General features: G+C 45.9%; 1 protein-coding gene across 3 annotated transcripts in view; it reads left to right on the top strand.

The window, feature by feature from the left end:
* LOC126526340 (uncharacterized) overlaps positions 1-23,481 on the top strand; it is a 104,442-nt gene that overhangs the window by 4,116 nt on the left and 76,845 nt on the right. For 2 of the 3 annotated variants that reach the window (XM_050174240.3, XM_050174242.3), the window contains exons 2-5: positions 8,140-8,265; positions 9,712-9,829; positions 19,249-19,294; positions 20,563-20,797. In XM_050174240.3, coding sequence (XP_050030197.2) covers positions 8,158-8,265; positions 9,712-9,829; positions 19,249-19,294; positions 20,563-20,797 — 507 coding nt within the window. In that variant the 5' untranslated portion in view covers positions 8,140-8,157. Of the gene's footprint in view, positions 1-8,139; positions 8,266-9,711; positions 9,830-19,248; positions 19,295-20,562; positions 20,798-23,481 lie in introns of those variants that run through there. The other variant, XM_055068156.2, reaches the window with a different exon arrangement.

The following is a 23,481-nucleotide window of genomic DNA, read 5'->3' as shown; positions in this document are numbered from 1 at the left end:
TTAGCGACATTCTTTGCCAGGGTGACAGGATTGTCGTGCCTTCAACTTAGACCCGCCGTCTTATGGATCTGGCTTATGAGTCACACCCAGGAATTAGTCGTACCAAAGCTCGTCTTAGGGAGTTATAGATAATCACATTGAAGAACTTGTACGCACATGTCAAGCCTGCCAGTCATGTGACAAATCAGCATGTACATCTGCAGCTCCAATGCAACCCGTCGCTCTTCCCGAGAAAGCCTGGGAAAAAGTTGCTATCGACATTGTGGGGCCTTTCGCGCAAGCTTGAGCTAACTGCCGATTTGCCATTACACTTATTGATTATTACAGCAAGTGGCCAGAGTTGACTTTCGTGTGCGATGCGACCACGTCCACAGTGAGAAAATTCCTACTTGAACTTTTCGCAAGAGAAGGATATCCACGTGGTATCGTATCCGATCATGGACCACAATTTTCTTCAGCGAATTTTGAAGATTTTTTTACAGAGCGCGGAATCACGCATTACAACTCGTCTGTGTATTACCCGCAAGCTAATGGTTTGGTGGAAAGATTTAACAGGGTATTAAAGTCCTATATTCAGTTAGCCCTGTTAGAACGCCGTGATCTAAGAACAGCGATGTTTGATTACCTGCAAACATATCACTGTACGCCTCATGCGACTACTGGTGTTGCACCCACTGTTCTTCTTCATGGACGCCAACTCCGAATCAGACTTGACGTTGTTGGATTGCCTGACAAATGTTTCAGCACTGACCCTTCAAAGGCCCTACAGCAGTTGAGAGAGCGCATCAAGATCAAGCAAATGACGTTGAAGCGCTACACCGATGAAAAACACGGTGCCAAGGAACCAAACTTCATTGTTGGTGACTACGTGCAGGTTAAATTACCTGCAGTTCATGGGAAGCTATCTTCACAGTTTTCGGTGCCCAAGAAAATTATTGGAGAGCGCGGACCCGCCTCTTACCTCTTGGAATATAGGCGGGTGTGGAATGCTTCCAAATTAACGGCCGTTCACCGTGAAGCTATCAGCAGAATGAAATTAGGTACCACTGCTGTCATGAACTGGTCACCGGCATCCGGTCATTCAACTAGTGCGGCTGTAAGCCATCCGTCACAACCTGACACATCAAGCGCAGATTATGCACCCCTGAACCCTGAACCACCTGCTGCAGGGCGCACGCAACAAGCTTAATTTAATTTGCCAAGATGTGAAGCATGCGTGAGGAGAAGCGCCCTCTACAAGAAGACACCAAAGAAGCTGCAGGACTACATCCGGTAGTAATGGACAACCATTTTTTTTTTTTCAAGGGATATGTTATATAAGGCATCACTGCCTACTGCAGCGCCATCAGAAGGCGCATGCTTGGAGCCACAGAAGAGGGAGAAAAAAGAGGATGGAATAAACCTAGAGAATGGGTAATGTCTCCATTGCTGTCGTACAGAGTAATATGCACGATATAACAATGTTTATTAGGAGAGTCCGCTTTGGAGGGAAGGGTTGGAGAATAGCCAATTCTTTGTTCATCACTCCCATACAGTGTTGCAACTTGCTCGTTTGCTCTGTAACTACATGTTGCACAGTGAATGGTGTCTGTAGATGATTTTGTTATTTATGCATAGGGCTATTTCATTTCAAGCGAAATCTGACTTCTCTCGAGTCTGAATGAATTGTACAATGCATAAGTTACACAACTTTTGGCATAGAAGCCATCATCCCAATGATTGTCATCTTACCCACCATCGTGTAAACAATAAGAATAGAGTACCCACATCAGGACTTTGGTCGAGGATGTATGCAAAGGCAGGAGAGGAAATGCAGTGACTGCTTTTGTTTGCCAGTGTAACACACTGTATCTGGCATATCCTTCTGTGAGAAAGAGAAAAGCATTATCATGGATATGTAGAGATCGGCCAAGAGAGGTCTTACCAGCTTTAATAATCTGCAGGCTTTCTAACAGAAGTTCACTGCAAGTTTTTGTCAGAAAAGTGAATCTTACAAGTTTAACTCCAAGGCTGCAAGTTGTGAAACACGTTAACACATTTAGAGGCATAGACAAATTTTGTCGGATAAGCGCTCAACCTGTCTAGTGCTTTCTTTGTCAACATCATTTGTGCTGCCCATTACTGTGAATTATTACCAACTTGGCCAATTTTTCGTTCTGGAATCTTTGAGTGTGTGCCGAAGAATATTCTTTTAACCTGTGACGAAGCAAGCACATGGTGTTGCATATGCTCAAACACATGAGCACAAAAGGATGTGCAGTGCCACGTCTCCTTGCCAGGTGCTTACTTCATCTTGTTGTAATGTGCATGACACCTGTGTTATGTCTGTTAATTTCTCATTGAATCTTCTCAGGGTAGTAGTGCCTGTTGAAGGTGCTCTGGGCGCCTTGGTAGATAAATAAATAAATATCATAGCCAGTTTTCTGTAAGTCTGAAAAATTTGGGAGCGCCTTGCATAGTAACAGAATTTTCGGCAAATTTGAAAATAGTTTTGAGAAATTTTATACTTGGAAAAACGCACGCAACGCTTGACATGATTTGACGACAAAAGCAGCTGCATAAAATAAGAAGGGCTCAGACAGCTGATGGTGCATGAAACCTATTGGTCCACTTCTGTTGTTATGCATTATAAGAAATGTTTGAACCCTTGGAGGCTTACCTTCTCCCCAAACAATAATAATCACCCATCTTGCATGCCTTTCCTACCTTGTGCGCCCACAAACATCATGCACATTATCACCGTAACAAGGCGTTCTGGACAGGAAAGTAGAATTTTCAAGAAAGCAAACGATTGTTGTTGTGGGACAAAGAGGCACTCAAGGGTGTAAACGTTTGTTGTAAAGTACCTGATTAAGGGCAAGCCCATTTCGTGAAAGTTCTTCGATGCTCATACAAGTGAAACAAAGGGATGAAGCCAGTCAAAGATTTTAAGGAAAAGCAACATAAATGCGACAAGGCATCTCGAAGTGACAATGACAAGAGTATTGTTTTTAGTCGGACCTTCATCTCTGATTTATTTGAGACTTGTCTTGTTACCATCTCATGCATGTTAGCTTATTTTGAGATGTGAAAAATAAATTGGGTATGTGGACTTAACAAAATAAATTGTGACAGTGTGATACATTCATTTCCCCAACTGTATTTAAGAACAAAAGTCTGTGGACAATATGTGTACTGCATTTGTGCTTTGTATGAAGTGGCCAGGTGGGCAGGGAGTAAGAAGGAAAGCAGGGGGGGGGGGGGGGGGTGCCTAAACTCGTGGACATTTTTATGCGGCAGTGAAGGGTAAGCTACACAAGCAAACCAGGCATGCAGGAACTGTGCCTAAACATAGTAGTTGCAGAGTTTCATACTTTTCTGAAGTAGGGAAACAGAAAACATGGGCATATTGTTTTCTGTAGCACTCGTATTGAAGTAAGATAAAATAGACTGCTCACTTTTGATTTTTAATTTAATTTCTTTCATTTTGCTTTTCCACATTTTGGTCATAGTGGTACAATCGTAACTACAAAGCTACGGTGGTTCAATTACTCGAGAAACCGCTGTCAAACTGTCACAAATTTCTACACCCGTGTTCTCTTCGGAGTTGTATGCGGGCATTTCTGCCGCATCAGTTTTATCTGTCATGACCACGCAGGCTATGGTGGAATCTTCTTTTGGCTGTCTTAGTACTCTTTTTTAACATGTTTACGTGAAACACCTAAAGTGATTCAGTAGGAGGAATTCATAATCAGCATCATTTTTCTTTTGAGTTACAAGAAAAGGTCTCTTCCACTGCATGAGTAGCTTGTTGCTATTGCTGGGAAGGAGGACTAGAGCCTTGTCTCCTGGTGTCTAGGCATCCGTACACTGTCTTGCGCTCATAGTATCTCACATAGGTGCCAACTAAGGGGGCTCCGGGGCACGAGCCCTCTCCAGAGTTCTCTGGGGAAGGGGGGGTCTGAGCCTTTTCCCCTGGCAATGCCGAAGCCTACACCCCACCTAATGTTTCATTGCCGTAATTTTGTCACCCACATCATTTTAGGTTTCTTTTGACTTGCCTCAACCTTCTCACTTAGAATTTTATTGTGGCTAATAGCTTACTGCATCATTGTTGGTGCGGACGTGCACAGATTTTAATTCATACATTGCTTTATTTCTGCACATCCTGACAATAGGTAACCAGTATAATACAGCATGGAGACCTAAATACGGGCTACCTTGACTGAAAACACCTCCCGGTGCTCCCTTTGGCTAAGTCCTCCTTAATATTTCCTCGGTTCCTTAACCCCTGTGCCCCCTAAAATTTATCAGTATGTTACGCTACATCGTTGAGGGAGCTCGTCGTCCTCTCCCTTAGGAACATGCCTAGAATAGGATTACAGCAAAGAATTGCTCACTAACCATGCAATCTCAAACTCATATGTCTTAGCCATATTTAAACTTTCCATCCAGCGATCAGAATCATTTGACAGATGGCATGCAAATTCCTTTCCTGTCTGCATCTTCTGGCTTGCAGTTTGGGAATCTCTCACGGAAATCTTCCTCTGTAAGTCTGAATTTTCGTAATGGTATCGTCTTAACCATGTCATAATCCAGGGAGGCGTAGGTCGTCACTCTACTGAAAACACTCGGTGCCTAGCCCACCAGGCAAAGACTTAGGGCTGTGGTTCACTTACTCCTGTCCCAGCCTTGTCCAAGAGGTATGATTTCGGAGCCATGCAAATATGCAACCAAGTTGTCGCGTTTTTCATCAAATGGCACCATTAGCTTTCACAGACATATCTTGTTGTCTTCAGGAGAGTGCTAGCCAGAGGACACCGACGCCGCACTGTCATCATCGCGGCAATACTCTGTGGCTTGTGCCAATTGCAGATTAAGTTCTAGGTTTTCGTTTTCCTTAGTGTGCACTTCCTGGACTTCGGCACATTCTGCCTCGCATACCTTTTGAGTGATTTCTTTCTGTCACTCAAAAAATTTTAATCATTTGTTTCATCCTTGGAAAACCCCAACTGCATCACTATGTTTGGACTGTTGTCCCAATGAATTTCTACATAGCCAAAATCCATGACAGGGCAGGAAAGGCAAATCCTGGCAGGCTTGCCAATTTTCACGAATTTTACCATTCTAGGAACAGCTGGGGGGGGGGGGGGGGTGCCTAAACTCGTGGACATTTTTATGCGGCAGTGAAGGGTAAGCTACACAAGCAAACCAGGCATGCAGGAACTGTGCCTAAACATAGTAGTTGCAGAGTTTCATACTTTTAGTATGAAACTGCAATGTTTTTTTCATATGGTGAAAACTAATGAAAAAACATTAATCTCAAGAAACAATCAATGACGTCCAACATCCTAAACTAGCTATATAGTACATGCAAAACAAACTAGACCTTAACTTATACTGTTCCTCAGTTCGACTAAACAAGTATACTTTAGAAATCGAATGTTCTTGACCATCACCAGTCATGGCGGACATTGGCCTCCGTGGTTCTGACCTGGTATAGGTGTTGAGCTCTGTTGCAAGTGACAGAATTGTGGGTCTTTGCCAAGACTAGCGTGGCACAGGATGTGGTCCAGTTGGGTGTTCTGCCGCTGATGTGGCCAGGCGGTTACTTCCATGGCATTGGACAGTGGCCAATGACAGAAATGCAGGGGTAGGCCAGGCCCGTGGAGCAATGCCACGGCAATGTAGTCGGGACTTGGGAACTGGATCTGCTGACAACCATCTCCAGGCAGCCCCCTTTCCAGTCTGGGTGCCTAAAGCTGCTCCTTCCCATCACCAGAGCACAGCTGGAGATAAGTCTGCCCTGTTCCTCGTCCATGTCAGCAATGCGCAGCTCGGCAGCCTTCATCTTCTTTTTCTTACTCTTCTCTTGCGCGTCATGTGCCCCAGTTCCTTTCCTTTTTCTCATTTAATAAATGCTCTCAATTTTGTTTTGATGACTGGAGTCATTGTCTTTGCATGCACCTTCACACCTTTTTCGCTGTGTGTGGTTAGTCCGGTCACTCATGACATGAACGTTGTCAGACTACTAGGTGCAGTAACAGATGCAGAAGCTCCACCCTTGTAGCTTTCGTCTTCATTGCCAAAGAAAATTGTCCACCCATTAGTCAGCAAAGCTGCAAGAAAATTGCAATAGAGCATCAACAGCCTTGGTTGCCACCTACACTTCTCCCACCTGATAGTTTGAATCTTCCAATACTCTCCTCTCACACAATTTAGAATTGGCTTATGCACTGTAATGTGGTAAAGGGGTCAGGAGGAAGGGATAGGGTTTCAAAGCATGAAATATTGTGGAAAATTTGGCGCCAAGCTCACTGTGAAGTAAATATTATTGGCAAGGCAATGCAAAACTTTAAGGAATACTTTCACAGAAATCTTCTATAAAACCTTTCACAAACTTTTTTTTCTTTTTAATTTTTAGGTAGCGGTCCATGAACCTTCCTCTACCATATGGATTTCTTGCAGAACTGATTTTTCATATTCAGTGTCCCTGCATTCTGAGTTGTTTAATTCACTCCCGCTTTGCGATCTGCTAGTCTCAAAGTTAGCTCGGATGGTTGAGTGACCGCCCCAAAAAAGACGATAGTGCCATTTTTGATCCCCGGATGAGGGTTTATCTTGAGCCGCGAAGCTTCCCTTCTCAGACACTTGTATTGGTTTCCTTTGTAGCATCATGCTAGTCTAAGTGGATGAAAAGGTTTTCCTTTCATGATACTTCCTCTAACTTGCGGACTTCCACACAACCGATTTGCCATACTTGTAGGCTCTCTTGCAAGAAACGATCTATGCAGTTTGTGGCTTTTTTCAAACCACCTACCATATTTGTGAAGAGCACATGGTGGCAGTGCAAACAAAGGTGTGGTTGATTACAAGACCAACTTTTTTAACTTCAAACCTTCCAGACGCCTGTTTTCCACAAAGCAAACACCTGCTGGAAATCATTGAAGGCTTGTGGAGTGGAGGAAATGGGTAGTACAAAGTTAAAAGTGCTTGCAATGAGAATGCCGAACTGCGATGGGAGCATCTCGGAACGCCATTATGTCAGTTCGATGTAAAACAATGCTGTGTTAAGTCTTTGTGCCGGCCCGAGCAAAATATGTTGCTGGGTCTCAGCTGCATGACCTGAGCAGAACTGAAATCTCGCAAAAGTGAAATCGCGTGATCGCATCTGCGAAAGTGACCGCTTGAGAATACCACCCCTGCATATACCAGCATTGAAGTGGTGGTAGTGTAGCCAAAAAAATGATGAGCTATCATGTCACTGAAAATGTGGTCAGATTAGTTGGCACTGCGCTTGACGTTTGTACATCCACATAGTATTCGTCTATAAAGCCTGTCATATTACTGCTTCACACTCGTGCCACTTAAAATGCAGGGAAAACATTGCAAATGCTCAACATGAGCCAACATGAGCCATGACACTGGACTACAGAACAAACAGCGTAATGGAAAATGTTCGGTGTGATGCTTAAGAGGAGGGAAGATATAAAACAGGTTTAGATAGTCCGAGGTCAGAGGCAGTGCTATTTGGCTGTGCTATTTGGTGCTATTTACCAGGTTTGATTATATAGATAAGATATAAAACAGGTTTAATTCATGTTCATGTTAAGATAATCTGTGAGTGGAGCAGGTAGGTGATGTTATGTGTACAGTGCATAATGAGCGGTCAGTTGGAGTCACTGAATGTATAAAAAAGAAAGGAGAAATACAGTCGGAGATTGCAGGTAATTTGGCAGTGTGATGAAGTTTTAATCGCATTTGCAGGCATTGGATTCAGTTTGCGCAGATGCTAGGCAGGAATTTGGAGGTCATTGAGAAAGTCCTTTGTCCTGCAGTGGACATATAGTCGACTGCCAGTAAGAATTAATTACGAAGGCTTAAATAATTGTAACAGTTTGATTACACAAAAAATGTCAAGCTGTTTGCTAGTCTCGTTATTGCCCCAGAGATCAATACAAATGAAAAGAGCCTGGGTAACATACAGTATATTGGCCATGATTGGAGAATAACAGCTGGAGTAACGGACCTAAAGCTGAGTAGCTGTCCTATTGTCGGCATGAATGCCATAATGTCACCTTGTTAAAAACTGCTGACGATTGTGTGAATTTGCCTGGTTTAGAAGCATTGCTTTTCTGTCCCATTTCTTGGTGCATGCAGCATTAGGTCGGCGGGTGGATGACGGCCTCAGACATGGCGTGGTCTTCATCCCTGAAGAACACCATCAACCTGGGCAACAGCATCATAGGGGTCAGCATACTCGCCATGCCCTACTGCTTTGAAAGGGCAAGTACCCTGCTGCTCTGCTGGCATTAAGGGGGCACTCAAGGGCTTACCTTGAAAAGTGTTCGATCATTGCATTCTACCTTTACTAACATGTGGGGCAGAAATATTTAGATTAAGGAAGAAGCTTCAGAAGATGTTAAGGACCGCTCAACAAGCAGTGGAATGAAAAATGTTAAACATACTAACTTTGACAGGTAGACAGTGGCGTGGATTAGAGAGTAAACAGAGGGAGCTGGTATTCTATGTGACATTTAGAAAGAAAAATGGAGCCAGGCAGGCTGCGTAATATGTGCGGTAGATAAGCAATGCTCTATTATAGTTACAGAATGGCTGCCAAGAGAAGTGGATGAGGCTGGCAGAAAATTAGAGGGTGCAATGAAAGGAGGAAATCTGCAGGCACAACATCGGGCCAGCTGTTCTGAGACAAACATAACTGGAGATAGCTGGGAGAGACCGTGCTGCAGTGGACATAAACAGGCTGCTGCTGATGATGATGGAATGACTGGCACAATGCAGGGTTACATTATTGAGATTGCTGCAGAGGTCTTGGGCATTCCTTGAATCATAGCAGAATGGAACACGCTTCCATGTGATGTAGTTGGGTTACCACCAGCTGATGCTTTCACATTTGCTGTGCAACCTTACCTGCAACCTTACCGATATCCATCGGCATGTTTTTTTTTTTTTTTTCATTGTGCATATAGCACGCATCGTATGTGTGTCAGTAATGTTTTTTGCCTAGGCACTTCTCCGTTACTATTCGCTGAAAGGTTCCGGGAATCTAACCCTATACTCATGTATTAGTTTCCGAAGAGCTATTGTTTGTTTACCGTTTCCTTAGGTTTCCTTTGTTGATTGTGGATAGCTCTTTAGCATCTTGGCTTATGGATACAAACAGGTACATGTTTTCACACTTTTTATTCGGTGCCCTTGCGCCTGTGGTATTGCCTCAGAAAAAATGCCATTTTGTGAGAATACGAGTTTCTTGCAGTACTAATGATTTAGTGCCTTTTCTTGTTCTCGCCTCCAGTCGTCGTTTAGTCACATCTGCTTTCTCAGTATGTGTATGCAATACTATTATTGTTATCACTTTTGTTGTCTTGAATGATTGCAATGTATAATTTATTCTTTGTAAAACCGATGTGCCCATTCCTGCCATGGCTTCCAAAAGGTAACCGGCAGTATCTAGCAAGTGAATAAATAAATAATAAACCCAATTATTAATCGGCCGGCGCAAGCTGTGCAGGATCGTATCCTGTTAGGATCAATTCACTTTTGCAATCTGTGTTTTATTTTTTGCATGAGTTGTCTCTTAATATGTGACGTACAAGTCATTCCAGAGCCCGGCCTAGTTTAAACACAATGCTATAATGAAGTGTTCTTTGCAAGTGAAGTCCTTTTGTTGAAGCTTTCAGTGATGAGTGTACCTCTCTCTCTGTTACCCAGTGTGGCATAGTGTTGAGTTCCTTGCTGCTGTTGGTCAGTGGGCTGCTGACACGCATGACCTGCCACCTGCTCCTCAAGTCGGCCATCACAGCTAGGCGTCGTAACTACGAGTTCCTAGGTAAGCCATGTGCAAAGGTCATAACTGTTTCGTTATGTTGGCAAATTCATTACCTAAACTTACCTGAAATACTGATTTCATGAGACAGGTCATGTGCATGTCATGGACAACATTTGGCCAGTGAATCTGGGTGAGCTAGGTGCATCCTGAATGATTAAAGGTCAGCGGCAGCACAATTTCACTTTTGCAAAATTTGGTTATAGACGAGTAGTACATGCTACCAAAGCAATTTTGGCAAAGCTGTAGGCCTGGTAAATTGTGTAATTCTCTTATAACTGCCTTTAAGCAAAACCTAAGCAGACAATTTGTGCTCTCTGTGGTTCACAAATCTGATGTAAATCCCAGTGCTTCACCTCTGAAATCTTCAGTGCACGTCCTGGTATTGGAAGTCACAATGAGGAGCCATGCTTGTTCCCAAAGCTCTGGGTTTTATTAAATTTCCAGCAAGCGATAATGTCATTTACTTTTTTTTCTTTTTTCCAGTTTTGGTATCAAAGAAATCTACTTTTGCAAGGTTTCCATGATGCACCCACTTGTATTTCAAATGTAACATTTTGTATGAAGGCTGTGTATAATTACACTATGTGAAATTAGGCTTTTTATGCGGTCTAAAATTCCATTGCGGCTTCAAGGATGCTCTTCTTGGAAATTGTGCAAAACATTTTGCAAATGCTGTCTAAGATAAGCTAGTCCTTGTGTGTACTTTAATAAGAGATACAGTTTTCAGTTCATAGTGGTTTGACAGGTGAAACGTAGCACATAAAGAAAGGAATGAACACAGAAATAAGATACAGAGTGCAGACTTCCAACTTGCCTTATTAACATACATATCTAGTACACATGTATAGTCAATGCCTCCTTTACTAGATGCCTGCCACGTTGTCCGGTAGCTCGGTTCCGGGCCCTCTCCCTTTTCTCTCCTCCGCGAAAAGGCAACGAGCGCCTCTCATGGCGAACGCCTGCGACTTGCAATCACGTGCTGCGACCTCTGAGATTAACATGGCATCTGTCACCGTCTCGGAGGCCTGCGATAACGCCTGCTAACAGACGCCCGCGCATATAACGCGCCAGCGGATGCATTCAGCTGCCGCTGCCACATCTGCCGGAAGTTGAAAAGGCAACGAGCGCCGCCTCACGGAATTTATGCTGAACTAACTTCAACACAGGGAACCACTGCTACAATGGGAAAGCGAGCAACGCGGCGGGCATCTAGTAAAGGAGGCATTGGTATAGTGTGTTGCACAAAAATGTGGTTCTGTGCGGTTCTGTGTGCACTGCCGGCACCAGAACAAGATCACTATGAAGGACATCTATTCTCTGCCGCGCATAGACATGTGAGTGACAGTCTACAGAGCACAGAATCCTTTTCATCTCTAAATTTGCACTTGGGGTATCGGCAAGTAACTATGGCAGATGCCAATCGGCCGAAGACAGCTTTTGTCACACCCGACGGTATATACGAAGCTAACGTAATGCCTTTTGGATTCTGTGATGTGTCCGCAACTTTTGAGCGCATTATGGACACAGTTCGGTGCCACTTAAAGTGGCACTCGTGCTTGTACTATCTAGAAGACGACATTGTTTCTGCTCCTGACTTCACCACCCACCTTTAATGGCTCCGGTGTGTTTTGACATGTTTAACAAATGCTGGCCTACAACTAAACCTAATGAAGTGCCGATTTGCAGTTTCCCAGCTGACAATTCTAGGCTACATTGTACCCAAGGATGGAATTCTCCCCGATCCAGCTAAGCTTCAAGCTGTCGCCGATGTCCCTAAGCCAATGTCCATCAAAGAATTGCGAAGTTTTATAGGTCTGTGCTCCTACTTCATACGCTTCATTCGCGGTTTCGCTGCCATCATATCGCTCCTGGCGAAGCTACTTAGAAGCAATGGGCCCCTCACTTTGTGGTCCTCCAAGTGTGACGAGGCCTTCACAAAGTTCTGTCTTTTGCCAACGTCTCAGCCAGTATTGGGCCGTTACGACCCGACAGCCCCTACCCAGGTGCACGCAGATGCCAGTGGTGTTGGCCTTGGCGCTGTTCTTGCCCAGCGCAAACTAGGGTTTCCTGAATATGCAAGTCGTACGCTTATGAAAGCTGAGACCAATTACACAGTAACAAAAAAAAGAATGCCTGGCCATCATCTGGGCTCTTACTAAGTTCTGGCCTTGTTTGTATAGCCGTTCATTAGTTCTTATCACGGACCACCAGCACTATTCTCGCTGTCGACCTTGAAAGATCCCTCATGCCGTCTTGCCTAGTGGGCACTTCGCCTGCAGGACTACGATATCCACGTGCTGTACCACAACGGACGCCAGCATTCTGATGCCGACACCCTCTCACGCTCTCCGTTACCTGACGACAATGCCTGCTGCTCACTATCTCAGTTTACCGTTTCTTCGCTTGACCTTACCACCACTGCTTCTGAGCAGTGCAAGGACCGTTGGATTGCCTCCCTTATAGACTTGCTTCCTGGTTCATCAGCACAACCAACCACTTGCACATTGCATCGTCAAGCGGTTCACCATTTTGCCATTTGTGACCAGGTGCTTCACCGACACGATTATAACTCCGACTGGCGCCAGTGGTTGTTAGTAGTACCTCGCAGTCTGCATTCCAAAATATGCGCAGCTTTCCACACCGATCCACAGGGTGCACACTTGGCAGTTTTCATAACTTACCCAGCACCTTCGACAGTGATACTACTGCTGAGGGACGTACAGTTACGTTAAGAAGTTCGTTTACTCATGCCCCGATTGTCAGCACCGAAAATCTTAGCCCGCCTCTCGCCAGCCATTCTACATCCTTTACCTTGCCCTATCCAGCCATTTGGGTACCTCGGCATCGGTTTGTATGGGCCCCTTCCCCTGACTTCGGCTTGAAACCGCTTAGCCATTGTGGCAGTCGACCACCTCATGCGATATGCTGATACTGTCACCCACCTGGCAGCTACAGCACGCGATGTTGCCTCCTTCCTGCTTCGTAGATTCATCCTGCGTCGTGGGCCACCTCGGGAACTGCTTAGTGATCGCAGACTTGTCTTCCTGTCCGAAGTAGTTGAAGCCATTCTTAAAGAGTGCCACGTTGTTCATCATACAATTAGGAGTACCGTCCTCGTACCAACAGCCTTACAGAATGCTTCAAAAGTACACTCGGCGACATGCTTGCCATGTACATCGCCTCCGACCACACAAATTGGGACGTCATTCTGCCCTTCGTAACCTACCCGTACAACAGCGCTACTCATAGCATCACTGGATTTTCGCCCTTTTTCATACTGTATGGTCAGTACCCGTCACACACCATCGACACACTTCTACCATATCGGCCAGATGCATAGATATGAATGTGTGCCCATTTCTGAAACGGCAAAACGTGCTGAAGAGTGTCGAGATCTTGCACGGGCCTTTACCTCTAATGACCAAGAGCTCCAGAAGAGCACTCGCGGTGACACTACTTCTGCACCCACCTTCCTTGTGCGCTTCCTAGAGCGCTTGTGTAGCTCTTGGTTCCTTCTGCTACACCTGGTTGCCCATGTACCGTTGGAAGGTTGTATCACTTTGCGGCGAAGCATGTCGTTGGCTTGTTTATCGATTACACGATGTTCTGTAGGAAATACACAATACGGACATTGCTGCTAAGGTGGTTGCGAGCCAGTGTCCATGCGATGTGTAACAGTTGACGTCCGGCCCAGGGACGATTGCCCTACATCAAAAGAACGACATTCTTCTAGAAGGCACAAAAGCTGAGACTACTAGACTGGTGTAAGGTCCTCGGCAATAAAAGAACCGAACACATCACTGGTCTATAGGCCACACGTAGAAACAGCACTGAGCGCACTGGAACTAGCACGGTAATTGCCATCGGGCACGTCCATAACTTGCACGTCGTCAATTGCTTCTACATTGTCAAGACATTGCCCTGTGAGCAGCATCATAGGGTATGGGAATAGGTTGCAAATAAAAATGGTGCTCTAGCTCTGTATGATGTCCACTGTCGCAAAAGGTAGCAGCAGACCTTTATGAGTGAGAAAGCGGTCAGAGGGAGACAGTAGTGCAACAGCGTATCAGATTTCTCTGCAGGACATGGGCATGATCGTTGACGTGTTTGGAGGAATGTGGTGGTCGGCTTGGACAAGTAGTTTCCTCGAAAGGGAAGAATTGTCGGTGAGCAGCAATTCTAACAGTGGCGAGAGTTCTATTTTGGTCCATGCACAATGAATAACGGCTTTGTGACGCAAGAGAAAATCGCAGCTGAGGATAACGTCATGAGAGCATGAGGAAAGGATGATGAATTCTATGGCATATAAAACGTAGTCAGTGACAACATGAGCAGTGCAAGCCACTAAGGGGTGAATATGCTGAGCACTGACTGTGGAAGGACAGCCCAGAAAGGGGCTTCGTGATTTTTTAAAGTAAGCGGCAAAGCTTAGCATCTATAACACATACGCCGGTCCCTGTGTCCACGAGTGCAGATACCGGGACACCTTCTACAAACACTTTACGTTCGAGGGACAGCGGTGAGGACTTTCACATTTCGACGGTGTCACAGCCCCTGCTCTTGGACTGCGTCATGGAGTCGCCAAGTCATGGAGCAAGGTTGCATCGGTGACAGTGAGCGATGGCAAGGAGATGGTGAACGGTGGGTAGTGGGCATCGGGCACAATGTCAGTGACATATTCTTGGATTGTAGCGTAAAGTGACACACGCACAGACTAGCAGAAGAGAGGACAAATGCTTCTTCTTGTCTGTGTATGTGCCACTTCGCGCTACAACCCAAGAATATGTTACTGTACCAACTCGCCCAACTTTCAATCCTTTTCTGTCAGCGACATAGCTGACGGGGGGTCATAATATGGACGGTTGGGCTTGCTTGTCACAGGTGATGCGGCGCTAGGCAGCTGTACACGATAACAATAATGTGGGACGTGACTGGCGTAGTTGCATGCAAAGCACATTGGCCAGTTGTCAGGAGTACGCCACCAGTTCGCTAGGGCAGCTGCTGATATGACTGTGTGGTGGTTTGCAGTAGGGGCCTAGCCACTACGTCGGCATAACGGAGAGACATACTTGGAGAGAGTGGTTGGGTTGTCGCAACGACTTCAGCCTGGCTGAGTGGTGCAGCCATGGGGACCTGTTGTGGTGGCGCAATGACTTCAGCGTGGCTTAGTGGTCCAGCCACAGGAAGATGTTTACGCTGGTTTGGCAAGACCTCGGTGATTTCTTGCTTGATCTCGCGATGGAGAGGAGGCATAAAATTCGAGGCAAGCTGTTGTATTTGCGGCAACTAAGCAACGATCATCAAGGAGAGCTGGCGTGCAACTTCCTCCCGGACAAACAGTCGTTTCTGCAAGCAAAGCTGACTTGTCGGAGATGATAGCCAAACCAGCAATGTGTGATGAAGGGCAACATGTCAGCGAGCACTGCCTGCATAGCTCCTCGTAACTTCGGCATAGAGTGACGATTTCAGTCATGGACTGAGGATTCTTTGCAAGTAGCGTGTTGAAAGCATCGTCCTCTCTCTCTTTCATGACATTTCAGGCTTTGTTGTACTCCGACATTGTCGTGTTGACTCTCTTGCTCAAGTCCAGAACATCTTCAGTGTAGCTGGTAAATGATTCACCCGGGTGCGTGCACGTTCTTGAAAACGCGATTCCGCACGCAGCTGGTGCACAGCACGGCGACCAAGCACAGCCACTAAAGAGGTCTTGAATAAGGACCACGTCGGAAAGTCGGCCTCATGGTTGTACCAGAGACTGGTGACGATGGCGAGATGGAAGAGCACATTGCTCAATTTCATGGGATCGTCTCATTTGTTGTGGTCGCTTACCCTTTCATATGTCGTCAGCCAGTCCTCGATGTCACCGTCGTTCACGCTGCTGAAAATGGCAGGGTGTCTGTGGCGAGGTACACCAGACCACATGACTGACAGAGGAGGCGGTTGCTGGGATAAAGTAGGAGGCGTTTGCGGGGATGAGTCTTCAGGCATGGTTGAGCATAGGGTACGGGTCAAAGCTCCAGGGTTGATGTTGTAGGCCGAAGCACTCTCCTCCACTTGTAAAGGTGTTTATTAGTTGCCAGCATTTGGACCGAGTGTGAGAGCAGGGCACGGACTCTCAGCACGAGTTGCATTCCCCGAGCACAGCATTGGAGTGATTGGCCCACTAGAAAGCGCTGGAAATGGTGGCCCACTATAGCATACCTCTCCTTTGCTGCAAATGTAGTAATAATAGTTCGATTTTCTATCAAAATACTAAAGTGGGCTTACTGAAGCCAAACAAGGATATGAGGGGCAGCACCTGACAAGTGGACACGTGGGAGCAGAGTAAGCAAAATTTACAGAATTAATTTCAAATACAGAATGGTCATTGGTTACCTGACTAGGTCTAGCCAGGTGAGTGACATGTATCTTCACCTAAATAAGTAAATGAAATTAGAAAACTGTCAAAATGTTAGTGTTACAGCTTTCTGACCATTCAATGAAAACATATATATATATATAAGCAAATTATCATTAAAAAGCAGTATTAAACAGTTTCTTAAAAATCATTAATAAATAATATTTTATGGTGTGACGCCATTTATGCATACATTTGCTTCTTTGAAATACAGTTGTGAAGTGTTTCGAAAAGGGCACATGGTGGTAAGGTAAGTGTAGTTTATAGTGTTCAAATAGCACAGTGAAACCTCATTAAACCTGACTAGTTGGCCGGAGTAGGCCGGTGAGTGGCTGGCCAGAGCTCGAAAAAAATATGTGCTAAACGATAGTAAAGTTTAACCGAAATAGCATGAGATCGACCACCTACTTGTCAAAAACGGAACTCAGAGGAGGTGCAATGAAAGGGGAAAAAAACATGCAGTGTTTATTCACTTCGTGCGACAAAAGTGTTATTTTCGTTTTATGCCACAGCGGCCTAGCAGCGACGACAGTGGCTTACTGAAGCTGCGAGGCAGCTTTTTAGCCAGCCCCCTCTTCTTGGCAAACACTCGCATGGCAGATTTCTTGTTGACGTTACGTATTCTTCATGCATGCGTGTGGTAGCGCTGCAGAAGTCACGGGGCGTCTTTTTCATTGCGGGGTATTGTTCTCGTCGCGACGATTGCATTCATGAGGCTGACGTAACGCGCAGCTCCTGCCTCTGTCGGGCCTGAATTGCCTGTGCTGTCACTTTCCCTTTGTTCTCATCACTGTTGCTAGCGGGCTCTTCGGCAACAACAGAGGCAACAATAGCAAAAAGTCAAACCTCGTAGCCGACTTCTCTTCGCAATCGCAGCAGCCCTGCCGAGCAACTTCTTCGCATTCCAAATGCCACACACCGTAGTCAACAGCAGATTCCTGTTGCAGATCGCAGAAACTCTTCATCAAAATATATGGGCACTTTGCACATCCCTGTCGCGTGCCAGCGCCGACTTCTTCGTGTCACATTCTATAGCATGAACAATGTCTAATGTTTCTTCTATGCTGAGCATCTGGCGTCTTTTTTATCCGAGCTTCAACATGACGTGAGTCTTCGCTTGCGCGATGCTACACGACTCTTTGGTATGCCGCCGAGATGATGTTGATGTGACTTCACACCCAAATGCACAGGGCGCTTGGAGGCCATTGTTCCGATCTCTGAGGCTTGTTCTGCTGGGCCGCCCGATGGAGACGACGCACCGCCGTGTTTGCGCAATGAAAAGTGGAAACATTACATGCTAAGCGATACGTACACAATAAGCTGGTACAGTTTATGTGGATACAAAACACATTATGTTCAATGGCCTCTGAGTCGGGGATTTTACTTTACGGCTTTTAAAATGAAACTACTGTTTAAGTGGGTACGGTTTAATGAGGTTTTACTGTACGTGGTTTTATGTAGATGGATGCGCAACTTGGGACATTAAGGTAACTTTCTTCATGAAGGGCTTGCAAAAGTTCTATGTGTAAGTACTACAGTCGAATCTCGTTAATTCGAATATGCTTAATTTTAACTTCCAGTTTACTTTAACTGGCGCCATGGTCCCGCAAAAGTTATATGTATTCTAGTGGAGGAAAATGCCCGGTAATTCTAACATGCATACATTTGTGACAGTTCATTCAAACATACCGTATTTACTCGAATCTAATGCGCACTTTTTTTCCACTTAAATGGGTCCAAAAATTGCATGCAAGTTAGAATCGGGCACGACCCTGAATCTGCATTACCATGTCGCCATCGGCATTTCAAAATGGCTGCCTCGCACACGCTTTGAGCCTAGCTGCTGTAGCTTCCTCCATGTGCTGTAGTGCGTGTGCTTAGGTTAGTGCACCATCTGTCTTCCCGTTCTTCCCATTTTCCACATTTGCTCTATCAGTATGGAAGTGCTGACTGCAAGGACATGCCGAGTTCATCACGATGCCGCAATTAAAAGGAAAGTGATCACGTGTGCAGAGACGGACGGAAATTGGGCCGCATTATGGGCGTCCGGAATTCCCGAAACTTGCGTGCGGGACTGGCGCAAACAGGAGAAGCTTTCTACTCTGGCGGCTGCTATGTACGGTGCGGCTGCATAGACCCTATGTTGAAAACGTTCTGCAATGGAGACAGAATCTACGCATCTAGGCGCACCGCACCATGTTCTGGTCGCTTAGTGTGCGTTGAAACAAGAGGCTGCACAAAGGTCAATTCGCTCACTCCTGCTACCGCACTTCTCCACTCCAGCGTTTTAAGGTGAAAGCCTTTAATGGCTCATGCTCACGGCCATGGCGGCGTCCGTTCGCAGAACATGTCACACTCTGCTAGGGGGCGCTCGACATGTCATTGGAGTGGCAACGACTTCGTCATCAAGATAAGACATGACTCGCGTTAAGAACGCAGGACGAAGAAGGTAAATACAGCACCGATTGGTCAGCAGATGAAGGAAAAGACACGCGAGCATGCAGAGGGAAGCAGCAGCAGAGGCCCAGTCCTGGCCTCGGCAATTCCGCTGCTTCAGTGGCAGTAGGTGGCAGAGGTAATTAGCGCCATCCAGCAAGCTGGCAGGAGAGCAAATCCGCTTCCCTCCCACCCTTTCCCACAACTATGCACCCCTCTCCCTCCCTCTCAACTCCCTCCTAACTCCTCGTCTTCGATGGTCTCCGCGCACGCCCGCCTTCGTGCTGGCGCTGTCAGCCCGGCCCGGCGGCAGCTTAGCCCGCTCCTTGAACATTTCTTTTTCAGCCATTATTGGGAAGCGAGCTTTGGCCGGCGTGGGCCTTGCTTGCTGTGTGCTTGCGCGCCACAATATTTCACGACTCGCACCGTTCGTGCATCATGCTATGGTGCACAAATACTTAAAAAGAAGTCCGTTTAATTAAAAATTCTTTTAATTCAAACAAATTTTCAGACCAGCTTGACTGAATTATCGAGATTTGACTGTAGTTAGGTGGATGGTCCTGACAAACCAAAAATATCCTTGCAGCTTTCCACACGTTTGGCCCAACTGGCAAGCTGGTGGTTGAGATTGGGTAAGTGCCGCAGCTGCTTCTGCTTCATCATAGTGTGCGGAGTGATCAGTTTGCAAATTTGCCCTGCCTTGGCCATTCATGTAATCGGCTGGCTTGTGTGCATACAGGACTGCAAATAGGTTGTGCCTGAATCATGGCAACCATCATGTGCTTCAGGCTCCTGTAATCGCTTCTAGTTCTTGCACTACACAAACGGCTGCATGGCTTTCAAGGTCTGTTTCTGTTCTACCGAGGGAGCTGTTGCTGAGGGTGTGAGATATACACAATCTATGGCAAACCTGAAGACAACTCAAAAACAGGCGCTAGCACCCTTCAAGTAACGGGAGCGAATCTGTATCTATTTTTCATTCACTCTCCTGCATCCTGATGTGTGTCTTGGGTGATATTAGAGTACAAAGGCTATGCATGTGACCTTGACTCTGTGACACTGTCACTTTAGGCTGTGCTATGCAAGATTAGTTCTGAGCTTTATTGGCATTATGCCTGCACGTGAGCTTACGCTATTCAGTCCAGTTAACACACACGAACTTGGTTGCCCCAGCTGGTTGCCCACGAGCCTAAACTCTGATCACATGCATGGCGAGCCCATGCATGTGATCTCATGCCTGGTCGCCAATGTAATCTGTACTGGTAGAAACATTGTAAGGGCAAACTTCCCACAACGGCTTGTCACCCGCCAGACCTGCCGGCCTAATCAATGCCACTTCGTCAAAATCAGTGACCAGAGTTGCAGTGTGGTACCAAGTGTGAGATATGGTGATAGTGTTGCCATCGTTGGCAGGACTAGTACCATCTAGTAGCAGTTTGCAGAAATTAACAAGCACACAGGCATGCGTGTGACATAGCGTGTGACTTCTTTTTCCAAATTCTTGCACTCCAATGTGGTTTTGCAGGCCATATGTGAATGTGGGCCTGACACAAGTAAATGTAATATTATTGCTGTGTTTTAACACCTTGCATGTGAAAACCTAAGAAAGAAAGCAATGTGACTTACTATTGAAAGCATAAAAAGGCGTGGCTACATTTTGCTGGCAGCAGGTGAACGTTCCACTGAGCTTCCTGCTGAGCCACCGCTTCATTTGGACAGCAATATAGCCTGCATCATTCTTGACTTTGACGCTGTCGTTGCGAAGCTCTTTTCTTTGCCGGCTTTATCTGGATTGGAATGAGACTTCACTTAGCTGTCTATTTAGCTACCTTCAATGAGTATTGGAACACTCTCCCGGTATTGTTTTCCTTCCCTCTTTGCTGCTGCTGCGCTTCCCCAGCATCTTGGGCTTCCTGCTGGGCAGCTGCGTGGCCTTCTTTGTGGTGATGGGCGACCTGGCCCCTCCTCTGGCCTCGGACTTCTTCCTGCTCGAGGCATCCCCGCGGCTGCGGCTGACCGTGCTCCTGTTGCTGGGCACCTGCGTGGGTCTGCCCCTGGGCCTGCTGCGCAACCTGGACAGCCTGACCTCCCTGTCTGCGCTGTCTCTGGGCTTCTACTGCTTGCTCGTGTTCAAGGTAGGGCATTGTCTCCCCTTCTATCACTTTTGGGATGATTGACAGCAGTATGCTTTTAGCCATCACGGTGGCTGTGTGGCATGATTTTGAAGTCACAGATTCAGTTAGTGGCAATCAGCTTGTGTACCATGTTTTTGGTGCGCTTTAAATGATCCCAAGACTGAAATTAATCCAGAGCCCCTGAGTAATGCATTTGCCTATTACAAAAACCAGCTTCTTCCAGTGCCTTCCAGTGTGAAACCAATACGTTTTCTGACACTGGATTGCACTGGTGACACTGGTGCTCGCTGGGAATCGCTGGGACACCGGGGAGAGCGCAGGATAAGAGCTAGGTCACATTGGACGAGATGCTGGTTTCACTGCCCAGACACTGGGATGCACTGGTTTGTGCTGTACAGGCACTGGTTCTTGCTGCAGTTGACTGGCTCGTACCGGAAACTGCGCTGGTTGCGTTCGTGCGAAGCTGGTTTCAGAATATAGTATGTATATTCTTGAATAAAATTACGCAAATGCAGATAACGCCTCATCCTTTTGTAGCTTGTACGCAAAGGATGACTGCGAGTTGTTGCCGTTGTTGCAGTATTGTGGAGTTGACATGAAACCCAGAAGTCGTTCAGACACTTTTGAGCAGATGCCCAGCAAGTTTGCCGCTGATTGATATTATCGCACCGAAACAAAGCTGAGGCAATTCATGCACTTCCATTTTCCTTAGTGTACTAAAACATAATGGATAAAAGGTTCTGAGGCTCAAATACACACATTCTAGAATTCACTCCGTACCCGCCCCAAGATCACACCCTTCCACCGAAGTTAATGCCTAGCTTACCCGCCGAGTCCATCTGCACGCTATCAGCCCGTCTGGGCTCAGGAATCAACAGCTGTAACAAGGATAAATCGCTATATTTCAGCTTTTGCATCGGTGTTCTTAAATAAATTTTTTTTTGTGTGTGTGTCCAGAGCTTCAGCACAAGAAGCAATGAGTACCGATGTGCTGTTGCCAAAGGCTGTCACCGCTATACCCTTCTCTGACGAAAATATGTGGTTAGACAGACGTGTAGATTGAAATACATTGTTGAACTAAAAACATTTTGCACATCCCTTACGGCAGTAACAGCCCATATAGTGTCCTGGATAGGTGGTTCATTTAGGACTTTTTTCGAAGTTAAAATACCAATCGCAAAAGAAAATACTAAGTGTTGTGGCACTTCCGTGCATAATATTGAATAAGGACAACAACTTTTTCTTTCTGATACAGGTGTAAGTTTAGTTGTGGGGTGATAGCGCATGTGCTATGTCTATGCGAGATGTGTCTGTGCAAAACTAGAACTGTGCCTGGGTCTTAATATGGCAAATTATTCGCAACGTGCCATGTGCTGGCAAGGTGTAGTGTTATAGTCCTGGGCTTGGGATCCGTAGGTCAGACGATCGAATCCTGGTGGTAACATTCTTTATCTTTACTCTTTTTTTCTCATTTTTTTATTGCAATGAAACACTCTCTTGCTTTCTGTATTAAAAAAAAATGTGTGGTGGCCAGGCACTGCATTTCACACTTTTCGCACCAGTGCCCAGCACGTGACACTGAACCCATAATCCGGCATGGCACTGGACACGGGATACTGAGTGTTGCAATAGCTTTGTGTGTTCCTTTTGAACAACAAAGCCCGTACTTTTCTTATTTTTTAAATTGCGATAGCAATTATATGGACACTCCAGGTCCACTTCTGCCATTGCCGTCGCCCCGATGCTCTGTGCAATGTCCTAGGGCAATAACACTGTTGCCATGCGCTGTATGTACTCTGTGTCAGTGAAAGCTTGCGAGCCTGAGCCGACAATGGTGGCTTATTCTTGTGTGGGCAAGGCACCGGTGGGAGGGGAGGGAGGGGGCAGAGGGGGTTTGGCACCTGCCGCTGCTGCATATGGCGCTGCCATGCGGGTCCTATCTTGAAAGCGATCTGTGATGGGGACAGAGCCTGCCGTGTGCTGATAGCTTCGTATACGCTGCGTTTTCGCGGCTTAGTTCAGGTTGAAGTGAGAGGCAGCCCAAATGTCAATTTGCTCGCTGCTGCTGCTGCACTTCCTCACTCTAGCGTTTTGACAGTGAGTGTCCTCAGTCGAGTGAGACGTGTTCATGTTTGCTTGTGCGCTCGTGATACCATGCTAGTTAGTAAGCGAATGTTTACAAGTTTATACAGTCGATAAAACTACTATTCTTTCTTTGTATAGCTGTCTGCATATTCGCTCTCACAATGATGCTTTGCCTTTCGGGTGAAATTTTTAATAGTGTACTGCACTCATGGGTTCATTTTGAGCTCATTGAGCAACTTGAAGAAGAAACACAGAATCAGTCTGGACTGGCAGAGTACTCTTTCAAGGGCATATTGGAAGACATCTATCAGTAATTATTTACAGAGAAAATTTAGTCATATTTGCATTTAATGTTCGAAAGTTATGCAGCATGCTGTGACACGCTGTGACACTATATAAGTTTTAGGGGTCTTTTGTAGTAAAGGAAGATGTAGTAAAGGAAGCCACAAAATAGCACTGATGCTGTTAAAAACGCTAACAAAGCTTGGTTTTAATGTAGCTACTTATTTTTTCAGAGTCTACATGTTCTAGCACAATGTTGGCACCATTGACATTCTGAAGAAAAGAGAGAAACAGCTCCGCCATAGAAAAGTTACTGC

This window comes from Dermacentor andersoni, chromosome 8 (assembly GCF_023375885.2).
Source record: "Dermacentor andersoni chromosome 8, qqDerAnde1_hic_scaffold, whole genome shotgun sequence".
Taxonomy (NCBI): Eukaryota; Metazoa; Arthropoda; class Arachnida; order Ixodida; family Ixodidae; genus Dermacentor; species Dermacentor andersoni.
Note: the sequence above shows the minus strand (reverse complement) of the source record. Positions and strands in the feature narration are given on the sequence as shown.